Below are 18,121 nucleotides of genomic sequence, written 5' to 3'. Positions count from 1 at the left end.
CACATGGGGTTGGTTAGATTTTCGGCAAGGCCAATTGGCTTTGACTGAGATTCCCGACGGGACACTCAACACTCATTACGACCAGCAGGCTGCAGAAAACGATTCCCCCGTGTTTTAGTTGTAATTTATATCCACCTGACTTATTAATTTATTTATATTCGCCGAGCACACTTTTGCAACGCTGAACTACACCGGCACAAAAAAACTAGTGCTGCAAAGCGTGAAAACATGTGTGTGTGGGGTTGAACAGCTGTTTGCTGAAAATAGGTGTGGCAACACTTTGCCATTTTAATTTGTTTCACCCAAAACAATAAATTTTATTTACATTAGTTGAGCAAAATGCAAGAGTTTTCGACAAAGCGCAATGCACTCTTCGCGTGCCTCGACAACGCCAGCAAAGAGCTCAAGGGGACGGCCCTGGATCAGAGCAAGGCCAAATCGTACTCGGTGAACGCCCTCGAGCGAACAGGAGGCGACGCCGGATCTGGACAGGTCATGCACTATCGCCATGGCCGCAGCATTGATTGTGGCACTGAGCCCGAGGCGGGCCAGCTGAAGCGCATGAGGGGCAAGGAGAGTATATTCAAGAAGCCGGAAATGCCGATTGGACGCTGCCTGAAGCCTCGCAAGACGCCCGACTATCAGGTAAGGAGCGGATTGGCTGTTTGCTTTAGAGACTTAAACAAATGAGTTGAGTGTGCCTTTTGCAGATGAATCCCCACAAGTGGAAAAAGTATTCCCTGGAAGATGTGGACATATCCGATCAAAGCAACTCCAGCGCCGCGTTGTCTTTTCTGCGCCAAATGGATGCGCAACGAGAGACAGGAGCAGAAGACGACGCAGCAATAGAAGCTGGTGGAAAGATTGAATTTAAAAAGAAAAGCAAACTGAATCGCAATCTCAAGAAGCTGCAGGCTGAGGAAGTGGCCGATGTGGAGCTGGACAAGCCGCAGCTAAGGGGCTCCAAGCTGGTGATGCCCGAGTACATAATTGGCCAGAAGCCGCAAAAGCAAAAGAAAACGAAGCCCAAGGACAATCAAAGTCGTGCTGCTGGCAAGCTGCAGCTGTCCCATCTGGAGGAAGAGGATAACGAAGACTTGGCATAGGCCACGCAACGCTTTAGATATAGATTTAAACTTAATTTAATAGTTTTTAGGCATTTTGTAAATATATTTAGTTGCCCCACCCGATTTAACGCATCGTAATTGGGCGTGAAGATATGGTAAACGATCAAATTTATTATGCAAAATGTATAATCAATTGAGTGGGGTGTAAAAATGTATCTAAAGTTGTCATACTTTATGTTAAATCATAACTATCACGAGAAGTCTAATACATACCCCAACATGGGAGGTACATTCGACGCAAAAGGCTGAGTATTTTGGCATCTAGTGTGACAGGGGGGACATAATACATAAGAGAGGAGGAGTACGTACGTACATATAGCACACGATAGAGAGCACAAGACACATAATCTAAAATACATAAATGCGACGAAAACTTACATAGAAATACGTAAAAATGCAAATATTCAGTCAGGGAATGCTTTCATTATATGCAATTGGCAGTGGCTATTCCGTGTAGAAGCCTGGATTGAAGTAAAGTTTCTTGTTGAAGCCGAGATTATCGAAGGAGCCCGTCTGCATGGAGCCCTTGCTGGTTCTCATAGTGCCCACACGCTCGTTGGTCTTCTTTAGAATATCCTCCACGGGAGTGTTGTGTGCATGGTCGGCCATCATGTCGCAGAATTTCTGGATGTACCAGCTGCCCGACTCTGCATCGCGATGGGTCACATAGCCTGGGGTGCTGGCATAGCAGACCAGCATGTCCGAGAGCGATGGGACATTCGTGTAGGTGGAGGGTCTGCCCTCGGTCTCGACAACAGTCTCTGTCAGCCGAGCAGCCGCCGTGCCTATGGAGTCGAAGTGATTCATGGGCTGCCCTAGGTCAGGTTCTCTGCCGCGACAAAAGGGAAATATCAGCACCTTTGGCTTGTGCACCAAATACGGGCTCACACTGGCCTGGAAGTAGCTCTTGATCTTCTGCACATCCACCACCGAGCCATCGCTAAACTCCACTTTATCCATTTCCCCGACACGCTCGCCGTGCGTCATCAGCACCATGACAAAGCACTCGGTCTGCTGTGCATACTTCGAAGAGGTAACCTTGCCGAGAGTTTCGAAGAACTCTTCCTGGTTCATGTTGTTGTAGGCGAATATCGTGAAGCCCATTTCCCTGAACAGATGGATCAGCGAATCGCTGTCCACTTCGGCGCCGTTCCTCTTGCGCTCTGTGTCCGAAAAGTCTATGATGTTGATCTGGAACAGCACGCCCCGATGATGCTGCGACTGCATGTTGTACGTGCCGACCACTTCGTCGCTGTGGATTTTGTCTGACTTCTTGACATCACGCTTTTTTCCAACCACGGGCTCCATGTAGGGTACAAGCGGCCCACCCGCTACATTGTATTCCCTCTGAAAAGCAGATGAATAAAAATATAAAAGGGGGAAAAACGTGCACAGAGTGGAGGAACACACCTTGATGACACATGCACCTTCACTCGCCGACGCAGTTGCCGACGGCGATGGTGTATCCACTATGTCCGCCGACTTGCGTGTAGTCTTCCGCTCGTTGATGGATATGAAGGGGGAGCCGGAGTTCTGTTCGGAGACATCTTCCAGCAGCTTTACGGCCTGCAGACTCCCCACATTGCGCAGGGCAGTAATGAGCTGGTTGTAGGCCGCTGGACCCCGCTTGGTGATCTTGATTAGCAGCCGCCTGTGCTGCTCCAGCAGGCTGTCCTCTTTGCTCATATTAAAACCTGCGCCGCTGAGGTCTTCGACATTTCGCAGCATGCGGGTCGACAACAGGTTTATACGCACGCACTCCTCCCTGGTGCGCCTGTAGTTGGTGCATTTCACCAGCTCGTCGAGGTGCTTGATTATGTGTTCGCGATGCTTTTGGAGCATTCCGATTTCTCGCCTCGAAGGCTGCATCTTGGAAGCGCTTATATGGTGTGAAGGCGATGTGAAGGACGGCGAGTCAAATTGATCGAATTGTTCTGACAGTTTCAATCTCCAATTGGCAGTGATATTGGCAATGAGTCACCTTCGGAATGAGGAGGTCTTTCCGTCTTTCCGTGACTGGACGAAGTTCTTCTTGTTTTCTTTGTCTTCGAGTTCGTGTTCGCAGCAGCAAACTTCACAGCAACTCTCTTGCTGGCGTGGCGTGTTCCTTATTTTTTCAAAAGCAAATTACTTATCATATATTGCACTAAATTGCACCAATTATATTACACAAAATAAAGTCTAAATTTAAATAACATTTCTTTTGAAACAAAAGGAATAAATGCACTTGGCAGTGACTGAGCGCGCGCGTCCGTCCACTTTCGCTTCACTTTTTAAAGTAGTGGCAACACTGACTGAGTGCACAATCCATGATATTATTATATGGATATTATAGGTGGTTCCGTCGGCTGCCTAATCGCTTCGTTTTTGCACCCCTAGCGTAATAATGTATAAAACAAAATAGCTCCACTCTCTTTCTTGCAATGGTCATCGTTAAACCCCATGCCATCAAAGGGTTAATCAGCACATTCTATTGTCGTTTGCCTCACACGTACCACGCAGAAAACTATCACTAGCACTATTGACGACTTTGTTAGTGGTGGCATTTTGCCGACGGGACCACCCTATATAATTGCATCATGCATATGACCGACCAGAGTTGCTGCGGGCTAATCTTCGCAGCGACCAGGCAACCCTGCTGTTGCAGCAACAGCTGATAGTATTTTGATTTCGAAATTTCGCGTCGCAGCAATAACATAATGGAAGAAAATAAACAAAATCCAGAAGTGGATGTATCTGAGAAAAAAAGAAAGCCCAGATTGACCAAGGCCACAAAGCAGCGCGTTCTGAAGTATTTGGAAAAGACTGGATTCTCGCGGGAAACCCTGAAGCGGGCCACGGAAGGTGAAAAAAATGCCGAAGCGATAATTGGTACGACAAACAAAGCTCAAAAATAAGTAAAAAACTAAATCCAAAGCCATTTCAGAGTACATGGTTAATAGTTGTGAAGAAGCAGAGGCGAAGGTGGAGCGCGAATGCGATTCGGTGAGCCTCAACAACATCAACGAGTGGCTGGAGCTGATGAAGTCCACGCAGTTGTCCGAACGCTGTGAGTTCGAGGCAGCCGCCGTTGTCAACTCCATACTGCTCAACGAGCGGCAGCCATTGCCGGCGAAGATGAATGGCATCGACTTGAAGTATGTACTTGCACCTTAAATTCCACATTAGTGACCAACAAAACCCCATTACAGAGCTGCCTATAAATTCCTGAGCAACGCACTGATGGGACAGCCCCAGGAGCAAATGAGTGATGCAACCAAAGCATTCCTGTCCCGAGAAATAGAGGTAAGCCTTTTACAGTCAGAAAAGACAAAAATTAACACTCGTCATCCTGACACGTAGCTCCTGATAGCCGAGGCCAATACAGATGAATCGGACGAGGCGGCTCGAGACATGGGGCAGCGCCTGTATAAAAGCACGGAGTACGACTACCAGGCACAGCCACGCAAGTGCAGCCTGGACCCGCTCTTCCAGGACGAATGGAAAACATAGACGCTGATTGTTAATTTCCACACATTTATTAATCATTTAAATTCAATTGTTTGTTAGTTTTATACACGTACACATACTCTTTGCACCATTCCAACATTAAATCCAACTAACCCACATGATTATACATGTGTATGCGTATACCTAACCATTGTACGAGTACGCATAGATACATATTAGTTAATTACACCCATAATTAAGTACTTTACTATAAACAGTTGAAGCACATTTAAAATCTAGAATTTCTTTAGTACACAATTACTTCAAGTAGGTGTAAGTACGAGTATATGAAAAAGAGCTGGGGTCTTGGCATGGCCTCTGCCGTCTTGCCACACATTTCTTGTGCATGATTGTTTTCAATTTCCATAATTCATTTTGTTGCCAATTTGTAAGTAGACTAGAGTTAGAATAGAGTTTTAGTTTTGGTTTTGCTTATGCTTTGTTTTAAACTTTAAGAGGCATAAAAACATTGGAGTGCTGCTTGACTCTCATAGCATCACAATAGATCACAAGAGACAGAGTTTGGTTTTCCAAATAGCCGAAGAGGATGAGGTTCTCATACATACAATCAGAGTTACATACATAATACACGACAAATACAAATACAAATATAGTAATACCCTTTAATTTGTTACCACAATTAGTGTTTTTTTTTCTCATTAAACTTATGTCTGTACGTATGTATGTGTGGTATGTATGTATGTTCACACAATCAAATGCAATTCAATATTCAATAATGTACACATAATAATACATAAACTCTTAAATGTGTTCAGTTCAGTCCAGTTTGAGCTTTTGGTTTTCCCCTTTATTTTTTGGTTTTGTTTAGTTTAAATTAATTTAAGTTAAGTTAATCTAATTTATGTATACATGTATGATTAAGTCCTAGAGTCAACCATCCATAAACCATATCGATATGCCTTGTCTAAGATCCGTGGATCGAATGTGTAAATCAATGAACCAAAACTCAGACTCAACAAAAAGGAACAGAGAATTCAAACTAAAGGTGCATCCCCAATAAAAGGTGGCAGATCGGGCAAACATAACGACAAACAACAACACAACAGAATGATTTTATTTGATAAATAAAGAGCGCATATGTAGATGTCGTGTCGGTAGAATTTTTGATTGTCCCGTTACCGTTCGTGTCATTCAGAGCATGGTATAGAGTTTTTACGATATAAAGTAAGTTCTAGCGTGTTCTGAGAGTTCGTCATTGTTAGCTTCTTCTGCAGGTTTGTATACATACATATATAAATTCATATTTGGTTTTCCCCATCTCGGTTCCGCTAAAGCTACCACAACAATGATAATTGTAGTGCATGTATTCATTTGTATGTATGATTACTATAAAGATTCAAGAGTTTACCATTTACCATTTACCATAAATATGTGCGCTATATAGTTGCTGATTCATCAATGTCCTGGCCCAACGATACAAATTGACTATAGATTTTGGGATTCGCACAAAAACTTTGTTTATGTTCAGGTATCATGGCTGCGGCGGAGTGGACCTTTCGTTTTTGTTTTGTATTCCTTTCATTTATTTTTTGGATAACGTGTAGTATTCACCTTAGTAGTAGTTTTGGGTGTAAAGTATTTTGTATTGTATTAAATGGATTTCATGATTTGATGTACAGAGATTCATTATTTGAAAGCGTATTGAGAGGGTCATGACTCTGGGTTATAAATAAACTCTTCCTTTTCTCCTTTTCCGTTTTAACATGATTATTTATGTACGAGTATATTCATTTTGATTGCTTCTGCTGTAAAGCTCTGGGATACTTTTTTGATTTAGCTTGTGCCGATTGTTTTTAGGTACCAACTCTTAGGTACACGATTTTTTTTTAAATATTTTCTATACGAATATGAGAGGGATATTTGTTGTATTTATTATTATCTGTGAGGTTTTATATGTATACGCGATATGACCTGATGTCGGCCCTCCAAAAGAGCAAGTCTAAATATACAAGAATTAAAGAAATGTGAAGAAAATTCTTGGCAATTCTTATGAATAATATTGCATTTTCTGAGATTTTGTTTGGAAAGCAGCGCATCTCATCGGTGGTCCGAAGTTCCATGTGGTTGATGCTGAGGCTGAGGCTGAGGCGGACGCTGAGATGTTTATGCTAAATGTTTACTTATTTGGCTTGGTTATATTCATGTTCTCTAAATAATTCGAAAAATATTCATATGTTTCAGGTATGTTGTATGACACATTAAGAGAAGTGGCTAAGGCTAAGCTAAGTATTTTCGCATGTCATATACATATATATATATATATGTAATATATAAGTATGATAAATATATGTCTATGTATATCCATGTATTGTTCGAGTTTCTAGGAATTGATTGCATTTTGCATTGTGTGTGTGGGAATCGCTATGGAATTAATGTACTCATGAGTGTGTGATATGATTTGTGGTTGTGTGGTGTGTTGATTGTGTTTGACACTTTTCATCATTTGGATAAATTAGTTTTAAATTGGTATTCTTTGGAGATATATTCTTGGTACGAGTATTTGCGATTATAAGTTAACGAGAGCATTGTTGCACTCTCTTTGGTCACATCAAATTGGCGTTTTGGCTAGTAATAACATTTAGAGTTTCGAGTGAAATACATATATTTTGAGCTTGCCTGGCTCTTGGTATACGTTTACAATGTATTGCATATAGGTTTCGAGCTAATATAAGTTGATTACTGGACCGAAATTGCATTGAAAAGTTAGTTTCTTTTGAATGGTTTATTTATCTGTTTCTGTTTTCGTTTTTCGTTTCTTTAGTTACGTCCGGAGAATAGTTGATACTGTAATAGAGTTGTTGCAAGATAATTAGGCCATCAATCTGATTGTTTAACACGATTTTCAAAAATACATATTACGGTGCTATTTTTGGTATTTGTTGTTAGTTGGGATTTATTACTTATCTACGGATACGGATACGAAAACGGGGGGCAAATACGAATACGAGTACGATTACGATGGGTTTCTATTTGCTGCTGATCTCACGCACACACACACCGATCAGTTATGGATACGGATATGGATGTTACGATATTACGGGTATTACAAAATACAGGAAAATACACCAAAATAATTGGAGACAGGGAGAGATCAACTGGGGGGTTGGATGGGGAGTATTATTACACATATAATAGTTATTATTATTATTATTACAAATATATATTTGGAAAAAACATTTAGACAGATATCGACATCAGTTTTTTGAGGATTTAGGGTTGGGTCATGCACTCTCGATCGGATCGGGGATCCTATGCTGGATAGGTGGAACTATCCAGTACGAGTACAATGCAAACTACGGACATCTATCTATGGCACGGGGCAGATAACACTCTTGTTTGTACGTGTGTGTGGATATCTCACTGGATGGATGGGATGGGTCTGGTGTGGCGTGGCGTGGCGTGGTCTGGTGTGTGTGTCTACAAAACTACTACTAAGGTACAGTAGTGGATGAGTGTGGGCTTGGGTGTGGACTGCAGTGAGCTGTGGAGGCAGGGGAGCTACTGGGGGACACCTTTCCTCCAGGCGACTTACATTTAACCACAATAATGTATGTGATCGTTTAGTAGTTACTCTGTATTGGTTGGTGGTTTTACCTTCTCAGATTTGTCGCACTCAGAATGCGAGAACTTTTGAACTCTTAAGGCACATTTCGAAGTAATTATAATCATAAGTTCAACTTACAGTAGGAATGAGAAACAGCGAAAGCAAAGTAAAAAGAAAAAACAAAGCAAAAATCAAATCGGAAATGCTAGATACATACAGCGGGTTGGTGGGGGGTACGTATACAGGGGAGAAACAATATTGATTGTGCAACAAAGGCGAAGCATTACAATATACAATACATTTAACAGTTACAATAAATTCGCAATGACTTAAGAGTAATAGTAGTAAGTAGTAGTAGTTAGTAGTAGTAGAAATACAAATACAAATGCATATCAACATCTGGTAAATCGGTTGATAGATTTTAGTATAGATTTATAGATCAGATTCATTAAGGTTCGTATCTTTATAGTTGTTAGCAGCCCTCTAAAGCCTTCAGTGTCAGTCAATCAATCAAGTATACACATTGGTACACATTTATTTTGTGTATTTATCATACAATATCTCTTCTCTCTCTATCTTCAGCTGCTGCTTATAGCTTGGTTCTTGGTTGTAGCTGCGATACTTTCGTTAGTTTTTATCTCGTTTTGTTGTTGTATTTCCAAAATATTCATTGTGCAGTTCAGATGGGCAGAAAGTAAAATGGCACGTCAAGTCAATTACACATACAATACAGATACATAGGAACAGAACACCACAATTATGCAATAATAGCCATAACACCGAGTGACGATCATCACAACGGTACAAGGAAGAACAACCACAAATTTAAAGCACAGATATTCCAATTATGTATCAGATTTGCATGCATTTTGAACTGTTTTTTGTATTATTTGTACTCTCTTGATTATGTTTTACTTCAGCTTTAATTTTGGGACAGTTTCACCACTCTACCATTTGCATAAAGGTCATACCCATAGCAAAAGTTCAAGGTTTCTCTTAAAGATTCAGCCCTATTTAGTTGAACTATTATTTAAGGTACATCTGTAGCTTTGTGGCTGTTGATTTAAGTCATGTTTTGAATATAGTTTTGGTGCTATTTTGAGTCTTTGCGTATGGTTGGGGTTTTTCAGAACTTCTCAAATGGAGAACTTTTCTATTTGTCTAGTTATTAGTGGTGTGATCAAATAAAAGGCAAGCAAACAACACATGCAAAATTCAAAACGAAGCAAATATTTAAATTTCAAAATAAAATATTGAACTATCAACCCAAATATCAATGTATCTTAATGGAAATCAGTTCTTATAACTTATTGGTTGGTCCTTAAAGTTGTACGACTATCATATGGTATAACTTTAGACTTATGAGAATGCGTGAGCAAGTGCGTGGGTGAGCGGGGAGTGGGTTGTGTATACTAATCCAACATTAATCTGATAAATTCATAGTTAATTGGGTGGACTTATGACCTACATAACCAACGACATTGACAATGGAATTTGTGTGTTTAAATACTTTTACCAGAACATATCATAATCTTCTATTCAAATAAAATGAACAGCACGTTCCGCACATACGAACTAACATACACTACGCACGACTGTACATGAATAAATACTGGATATTGGCATGTGTGTTGGTGTGGACTTGGAGCTCTCTCAATTTTGTTTTCTTTTTTTTTTTTTGCGAACTAAAGTAGATCTCAAATGTAGATCTAATTTGTTTTGGAAGATGGTTTTTAGTGTTCTTGTTGTCTTTGTTAAAAGAGAGAGAGAGAGAGAGCGAGAGAGAGAGAGAGGAACAGGTACGATAGGTAGGTACGATCAAAGAGTATTACGCAATAATCATAATCAACAATCAATAGAAATAACAATAATGATAATGATAATATTAATTATCCAATTGGGCTATGTGGTACGTTACGTATAGATAATATAACTTTGTTACGACTCTGGATATGTTTCCAACATTAACATTTATGGTACATACAAATAGGACTTGAATAAATTCTTCAAAAAACAACAGTTGTACTCGTTCTATGTATATATATGTATGTATGTAAATATAATTAAATATAATTGATATTTGGTATTTTGTATTCTGGTTTTTTGTTTTTTGTTTGTTTACTTTTAGCATCAACTGTATGTAATCATTACGTATAGTACGAGTATGTCTAGGCCAGAGTAGGTCTCATGGTAGTTTTGGTATGTATGAGAGGTACATTCATTAATATTAAAGGTAATGTAAATTGATTGTTTGCTTCATTTTACCCTCTGCCCCCACTTGCATATACAACATTTGATTCATTCGATTTAGCTTTGCTTTTTGATCTATAACATTCTTTCCATATTCATTCAGTTTTCGTTTCAGTTTCGAATTTCGAGTTTAGAGATCTACAACTTTGGCGGCGGTTTAAGATTAAAATTCATATTCTGCAGCTGGGCTTTGTAGCGCACATTGTTGAGATTCTGAGTGTAATTGTAGCCGTAATGGTAGCTGCTGCTGTTGGTGGTGCTTGGATTGACGTACCCGAATCTGAGCGAATCGGCTTGGGCCTGGGCCCCGCCGATTTCGTTCAGATTATATTATTGACTGAATGTGATATTGAGTGACGGACACTTTCGGACGTTGGTGTGGCTGTGGCTGATGCTGTTGCGTGCGCCATTCACCCGCAACAGCGGCACCGGACTAACCGTGCCGGATACGGAAGTTAATTGTCTTACCATGCCGGATCCCAGCTGCTGCAGTATGCCCGATCCAGAGCCGAGTGGTCCCGATGACAGCACCGTCGACTGGCGGCGCGACCTTATCGACTGCATGCTCGACGACAACAAGAACGGAACACTGCTCGAGGTGTTCGGCATGGAGCCACCCTGTTTTTGGGAGTACAATAAAGGAGATTTCTTTGGAAGATTAGTCAGGGCTTGCCATATGTCATATTTGTTTATCTGGATTGGATTTGGATTAGATTGGTGGATGCGATTTCGGTCATACTTTTAGAATAATTCGATTATTATTTTAATAATTGTTTGTGCTATGTACAAGGTATTCGTGGTGTTAGTGTCAGTGTGTCAGAGTGTCAGATTTTAACGAACCCAAGGCATAACTCATGAGTGGCTCTCACAGTAGAGAAGTAGAAGTATACATTTAGCTGATTGTGCAACAAACAAACAATCAAACAATCGAACAAACAAACAAACAACAAAACGAAACGAAAAGCAAACATTTCTTGAAACTCAATTAATCGACAGACAGATATGGGAAAGAAACATTGATACAAACGAATATGAATGAAGAATAGAAGCGGTACGTGAATACACATAGGGTTATGTATTTGAATGGATATAGTATGTACATCTGCGAATGAATATATGTACGTACATACATACATTTATTTATGTGTATGCTTATTCCAAATTATTCAAGTACTCAAATCAGATTTGGTCTCGCCGACGAAAGAAGGATGAGATGCGATGGTGGTTTGTGGGGTTGGGGGTTTGGATAAGGGGCCGGAATCAAATGAAATCAAATTACATTAACATAAAATGTAATATCAGCATACTTGTGTTTGAGTGTATGTGTATGTGTGCATGTCTGTGCGTGTCTAGACCTTAAATAGTCGAAAGACAGAATAAGAGAGTGAATGTGGGAGTGGGGGGTGGAAAATTCAAAGAAAATTAAATTGAAAATCCGAAATTATGAAACGTGTACTCACGATCATGCTCCGTGCAAGCTGCGAATTTTGTTTTATTTTATTTTGATACGTATAATCGATTTTATTTGATTATTTTTTGTTTGTTTTTGTTTTTTGTTCGTGTTCGTACATGAAATGAAGAACGGAAAGTACATTCATGAAAAAAACACAGCCCTTTAACGCATATGTACATACATATGTATTGTATCTGTGTATGTGTATGGAGGTATGGGTGTTTGGCTGGTTAAAGGAAAAACCCGGAGGTTAAACATGATTCCACTGCGCTACTGTTCAAAAATTCAGTAACAGCAACGAAAATGCATACAAAAATTTGGCTTTTAATTTCTTTTCGGTTTTTTAAGACATAAGAATACAGAAATATGTACACATATTCACATATAATACGTGTCGTGTCCATGTGTGTGTGAATTTTGTTTTCCTGGATATGAACGCAACATGAACAGAGTGAAATGGAAAGGAAATCAAATCAACATTGAGCACGATCTGGACATTTAATGAATAAGTAGGTAGAGGTATACGAGTATTTAGAACAGTATAGAATAGTATATAGTATAATCATCCACTGCGGTGTTTTTTGTTGTATTAGCCACAGATGGAAACTCCTTCATTAAGTTTTCATGGGCGTCGTCTTCGTTTAATGGCTCTTCGATGTTAGAGACCAGCAGTAAATTGGCATTCCGTTTCATCAATCATTAATGAAACACTTTATATGATTCAATATTCAATATTCAATTTAACTCTGATAGCTATGAACTAAATGCTTCTTTCAAGGTACAAAGCATCAACAATTTTCAACGCAAAATTTCTTACGAAGCCCCAAAAATGACGGCGCTGTTGATGAGTGTTCAGTTCTCCAATTTGATAAGACTCTGCACTTTATAACATTTACATCTTTGAACATCATTAATATTCGTTTGGGCCTCTCTTTAAAGTTTAAACACTTGGAACACAAAATTTAATACGTAAGTAGGAAAATAATGTAACATGAACACCAAAAACAAAACAAAAATAACAACAAAATGGTATAGAATCGACTTTAATATGTACACAGTACGGGTTATTAGCATAAGCTTCCGTTTGGTCTGGCCAGAGAGATAGACAAAGATGTACAGAGTGAGATGCAGACACAGCACTTCGCTGTGCAGTAACAACACAAAAAACACAACGAAAAATCAACAAAAAAACGATAAAGAACAAGTTATCGACAGGAAGGAGACATTAACAGGAACAGAAACAGTAACACATATGTATGTGGGTAGCAACAGCGGAGCAAAATGCATAAAAGGGCAAACCAAAATCAAAACGGATAGAAAATTAAGTAAAAACATAAACCACATGAAATATGGAAACAAAATCCATTCATTTAACAGCACAAGAACGAGTACGGATACGGATACGGATACGGATACGAGAACGAGAACAGCAACGAGAGAGTTTCAGACGGCAAGTCAAATTCAAATTCAAATTCATATTCAAAACTCAGTTTTCAGTCTCAAAAACACACACATCAAAAGATACGCAGCGAGTGACGCGTGCGAGAGAGAGAGAGAGAGAAGCGAGACGAGACGAGTAGGTGAGAGCAGGCGAGCAAACAAGTAGAACATTTGTTGGAAACGTTTTGAAACGGAAACGGATGAGCATCATCCAAAGTGCACGCAACTACCTTTGGCATTTAGCTTTTGGTCATGGATGTATGAATGGACATGGACAGAAACAAGAACGAGAACGAGAACCGTGGCAAGCTTGAACGAGCGTGTCTGTTTTTTGTTATATTGCTTTGAGTGTGTCTGCCTGTGTGTTTGTAGAGAGAAAACAGCGAGACAGAGTTGAGTTTTGTGGAGTGCGTTTTGGAGACGACAACGATCAAAACAGTAACAACGAGACAGACAACAACGAGACAAGACAAAGTCCATTTCGATGCTGGCTTCATGATGCCCACAACTCGCACAAGAACATCACACGATCCGAATACAAATAGGTCAAACCATGTCTGAATATTTGCTGATACCCTTGCACAGGCTATAGCTATTGATTTACTAAAATTACTATTTGATGCAGGATGGAGCAGATGCCCGTTCTGAAGACATTGCAATGGAATATTCTTGATTCCAAATGATTTGATCTCAACAAATTAAAATCCCAGCAAGGGTATAGCATCTTCGACCCGGTCGAAGCATTTGGGTGTTCGACATGGTAGAGGACAGACAGATTTTCTTTGTTTTTTAGACTTACAACATATACCGAAGTCGAGGGCACCGATAGGCTCGATCCAGAGCTACCGCGGGCACCACCGTACTAAATGGTTTAGAGAGTGGAGACATCGAATGACCCCGATGAAGAGGACAACGTTATTTTGTTCATTTTGTGTGTCACATGTGTGATGGTGTGTGGGTTTTTGTGTGTGGGGAGAGTGGAGATAAGAGATAAGAGAGCGTGTGTTAGAGCTTTTGTTGCATGTTTCCCCTTATATCGTTGTGGGTTTTTGGAGACGGGAAGTTTTAGGGGGTAATGAGCTAATCATTGATATGAGCTACATTTATAAAAAATCAAATGGGAGGGAGAAATAAAATGAAACGGAAAAGCAAACTGAAAGTGAAACTGATGGTTTTGTGGCAAATGTTCGCTTCAAGCAGCTTGTGGTGGCAACTGTTAACTGTTAAACGGTAACTGTAAACTGTGGTCTGAAAATTAAACACGCTAAAACGCTACGCTAGGCGCTATAGCTATATGGCTATCGCTATTGTTGGATATGGTTAACTGGTTATATGATGACACATGGGCTGCTGGAAAAGCCAAAAACGAAACGAGGAGCGGACTCAAATGAAATTCCAATAAAACGATGAGTGACTTTTTTGTGTGGCCTCTTGTGGCCGCCGTAAGCCAATTGAAAGGGAAGAGCCCCCGAAATGAAACAACGAAAGTGAAAACCACAACAAACAATGGCGGCCGCCAAATGCACGACAAACAAGAATGGAAAAAAAAGGAATAACGAAAAGCAACAAATGAAAAACCAAATTCGAAAACGAAAACACAAAACTGGAACTGGATCTGAAGGCTCGCCCAGTGGCGTGGCCGACACAAACAACTTACAGTTGGCGGTGACAAATTGATGGCGGAGCCCCGTCGCTCCTGTGGCCCAATGCTCGAGTGGCGGCGCGTCGGCAGGCCGCTGCCCGGCGTGCCGCCCGGTGATGAGGCGCACGAGGGCGCAATGCGGATCTTGGGTGTCATCAGCGTGTTGTCCGAGAGCCGTCGATTGGGGAACACGTTCCCAACGCGAAGGAAATTGCTATCCGGCGACGATGGCGAGCAGCCGAACCACCAGCCACCCAGCATGCCAGACCCTGTGGCAGAAAACAAAAACAAATATACATATATACCGCAAGTACAATGTAGGAGGGTGAGCATGGGACATCAGATACAATTACGTGTACGCTGACAGGGCCAGCAGCAGCAGCACTCGGTGCTTTGTGAACAGCTAATTAAGTCTAATAATGCTCGCGGTCTCGAGGCCTACAAAACAGAGGCACGTAGCCCGTAGCCCACAGCCACACGCACTCACTACCAAAAACCACCGAAACCCCAAAACGGCACCCCATTTCAGACCTCCACCAGCTCCACCCACCATCACACACAGCAATCCTTCCCTGGCTCTGGCTGGCTCTGTCACTGTCAAGGACATTCGCACATTTTGCGGTTGCGGCCGCTGCACATGACTCTTGTTTTCTTGGCTCCCTAACCAGGCTCTGACACCTGGCATGCCCACCCTGCCCCCCTTTCACAGTCCTCTTCTGGCTTTTGTTATGCCGAATGGCGAAAGTTATTAACTTTAATGTCAAGTTTATCCATTCACTTTGTAGTTTATTTGGGGTTGCTTGGAGATGAGCATGAGTTGAGTTTTTAATAGTTGAGTTGAGCTCTTAATATTTATCTAAAATGTATCTAATTTTTCAGGCTGTAATGGTAGCTTCTAGGAGTTCCCTTCCTATCTCTGTTGATGATGGATTCATCACACTCTTGAATACCCTTAGTTCTATATGAGTATCTACCGAGTAGCCTCGTTTATCAGCTATTCTAAAAACAAAGCAAACCATTTGCAAATGTTACCCTTCTGTGCTTTCTTTTGCGAACCGCAAGTGGGCCCCAGCCTTGTTTGTTTTTGCGTCCCACAGAGCAGCAGACTCTCAACTCTTTTCAATATGCAGCTGGCTGACATGAGGCAGGGTCGGTCAGCTTACAATTGTGGCAAATTGTTAGTTTGCCAAGAAACTGCAGCAAGCTGGGTGTAGAGTACAGAGTACAGACTGCATGGCGTATGGTGACCAGGTCCAAGTCGTGTCATGTCTACACGCAATTGGGGCCATCATAATAAATCATCGTTAAGAACAAAGGTGCATTAGGCACCGGCTGTACTGCGGCTATGCCGGATAATGACTGCCTGCGGGCAACGCTTTTGGTTTTCATTTTCGGTTATTATAAAATTAATAATTTTCCTAATAACACAATTAAAAGCCTCGCGCAATGGCCACAAAATTAACAGAGAGTGCGAACGATTGCTGATTAGAGCTTCCGTCACGTTCGATGGATATCAAATTGAAATCACGCCTAAAATTTGCAATTATAAATGACCGGAGGCCTCATAATTATGAATATACATAATAGGGCTAGGGCTACTCTCCCACTACTTACCGCCAGAGTTCTTGCGGGCCATGTCCTCGGCGCTGGAGGTCTTGCGCTGATCTATGCGCAGGTTTGGTATGTTGAAGGGCGGCGCATTCATGTTGTCCGTCGAGAATTGATGGCGCAGTGTCCGGTGTCGCTCCGGCGAGGCCATCGACAGGTTGTCCAGCTTCAATTTGTTCCGCTGCTGTCGATCGATGGCCTCCAGCATCTGTTGCAGCACCTGGCCAAAAAGACAGTGGAGGAGCAGGAGTTGTAGCCTGAGTGGCTTCAGGGGAGGACTGGGACTTACTTCAAGCAGATAGCAATAGTGTTCGAAATTGAGTGCCGGATTCACGGTGTGTGGTATGAGCAGCGGCAGCACATTGGTGGCCATGGTCTCCACGCTCAGGCCGTATGATTTGTCCACAAACAGCTTATGATAGATACCTGTGGAAATCGAAGAGCAACAGAGAGACGAGACGGACTCTGGTGATAAGCTCTTTGGCTCTCCACAGTGCGTTTCAGGATTTTGCGGATTATTGCATGCGGATATCCACACAATGCGGAAACGCACTGTTCGTTCACACAGATACAATCGAATAGTAATGTGTGTGCGTGCTGTATCTGGCTAGCAAATTGAGTTTTATGCAAGTTAATTAGTTTTTGGTTATCGGCAAATGGCTAACAACGATGCGAACTTTTGTGTGTTTGTCTGTGAATGAAACGAGGCGGCATTGTCTGGTTCAACTTACGCACAGTACGCATGATAATATCGGGATCGGGTATGCGAATATTGGCCAGCAGCGGCAGCACCTCCTCCATGACCTGCACACAAGATTTATTAGTTTGGGCGGTGGGAGGGAGCTCAGTAGATTACTCACCTGTGCGCGCTCCATGCGGTCCATTACACGCTCAATGCACATGAGCACATTTTGCACTATCTTCGGATCGGTGATGTTCTTCTCGAATACCAATTTGACCTTGGGCAGGACCATGCGGCGTATGGATAGCTCATCGATGCTGTCAAACACATTGGCCACAGCCACAACGGCGGCACTCTAAAGCAGCCACACAAAAGCAAACCAAATGGAAATTCATGAACTTGGCACTTTCTATGGCCTGTGAGTCGCAGTTAATTAAGAAATTGCTGCTCGTAATTACACAATCAGCTCTGTCAACCCATTTCCAGTCTCACAACTCATTTGCATAGCCAAGAAAGCCGAGCACTCACCTGCACTTGTATCGTGGATCCATCAAAGGAACAGAATAGCATCGGCATTATATCTGTGGTGACATCCTCCGGCTTTGTCTTCTCAATAATCAAATGCAAATTCTCGAGTATCGTAACGCTTGCCTGAATGGATTTCGGTGTATTGTAGACGATTCTGAATGGCAGAGGGACAGAGATTAGAAGCGATATGCCACTGATTTGATTAGATAAAAGTTTTGCCCGTGACTTATGGCCGGATTGCAGATAGAAAGGAATTACTAAAAATAAACGCATTAGTCCGTGTCCGTGTTCGTGTTCGCATCCGTGTCCGTGTCCTGTGGGTGTGTCGTGTGGAAAA

The 18,121-nt window shown here is 41.5% G+C and overlaps 4 protein-coding genes across 8 annotated transcripts in view; 2 read left to right on the top strand and 2 right to left on the bottom strand.

Moving 5' to 3' along the window:
• The first annotated feature begins 268 nt into the window (after positions 1 to 268).
• Positions 269 to 1,239, top strand: LOC117579344. Its single transcript, XM_034265170.1, has 2 exons — positions 269 to 645; positions 711 to 1,239. Exons 1-2 carry the CDS (start codon positions 340 to 342, stop codon positions 1,104 to 1,106), a joined length of 702 nt encoding a protein of 233 aa, XP_034121061.1. The 5' UTR covers positions 269 to 339; the 3' UTR covers positions 1,107 to 1,239.
• Positions 1,206 to 3,404, bottom strand: LOC117579343 (caspase Dronc). Its single transcript, XM_034265169.1, has 2 exons — positions 2,538 to 3,404; positions 1,206 to 2,474 (listed from the first exon to the last, which is right to left on the bottom strand). The coding sequence occupies exons 1-2, from the start codon at positions 2,994 to 2,996 to the stop codon at positions 1,572 to 1,574; spliced, it is 1,362 nt and encodes a 453-aa protein (XP_034121060.1). The 5' UTR covers positions 2,997 to 3,404; the 3' UTR covers positions 1,206 to 1,571.
• A 385-nt stretch (positions 3,405 to 3,789) lies between these two features.
• On the top strand, positions 3,790 to 5,593 carry LOC117579512. Its single transcript, XM_034265418.1, has 4 exons — positions 3,790 to 3,998; positions 4,054 to 4,264; positions 4,319 to 4,412; positions 4,470 to 5,593. Exons 1-4 carry the CDS (start codon positions 3,827 to 3,829, stop codon positions 4,617 to 4,619), a joined length of 627 nt encoding a protein of 208 aa, XP_034121309.1. The 5' UTR covers positions 3,790 to 3,826; the 3' UTR covers positions 4,620 to 5,593.
• Positions 4,630 to 18,121, bottom strand: part of LOC117579510 (SCY1-like protein 2) — a 31,185-nt gene continuing 17,693 nt past the window's right edge. The window contains exons 11-19 of one of the 5 annotated variants that reach the window (XM_034265414.1): positions 17,785 to 17,938; positions 17,435 to 17,611; positions 17,306 to 17,378; positions 16,864 to 17,000; positions 16,581 to 16,794; positions 14,982 to 15,235; positions 14,124 to 14,186; positions 10,900 to 11,079; positions 4,630 to 7,421 (exon numbers count right to left, since the gene is read on the bottom strand). In XM_034265414.1, coding sequence (XP_034121305.1) covers positions 7,395 to 7,421; positions 10,900 to 11,079; positions 14,124 to 14,186; positions 14,982 to 15,235; positions 16,581 to 16,794; positions 16,864 to 17,000; positions 17,306 to 17,378; positions 17,435 to 17,611; positions 17,785 to 17,938 — 1,279 coding nt within the window. In that variant the 3' untranslated portion in view covers positions 4,630 to 7,394. Of the gene's footprint in view, positions 7,422 to 9,953; positions 11,080 to 11,891; positions 11,910 to 14,123; positions 14,187 to 14,981; positions 15,236 to 16,580; positions 16,795 to 16,863; positions 17,001 to 17,305; positions 17,379 to 17,434; positions 17,612 to 17,784; positions 17,939 to 18,121 lie in introns of those variants that run through there. The other 4 variants (XM_034265415.1, XM_034265417.1, XM_034265412.1 and 1 more) reach the window with 4 other exon arrangements.

Source organism: Drosophila guanche, unplaced genomic scaffold (genome assembly GCF_900245975.1).
Source record: "Drosophila guanche unplaced genomic scaffold, DGUA_6, whole genome shotgun sequence".
NCBI classification, from domain to species: Eukaryota; Metazoa; Arthropoda; class Insecta; order Diptera; family Drosophilidae; genus Drosophila; species Drosophila guanche.
Note: the sequence above shows the minus strand (reverse complement) of the source record. Positions and strands in the feature narration are given on the sequence as shown.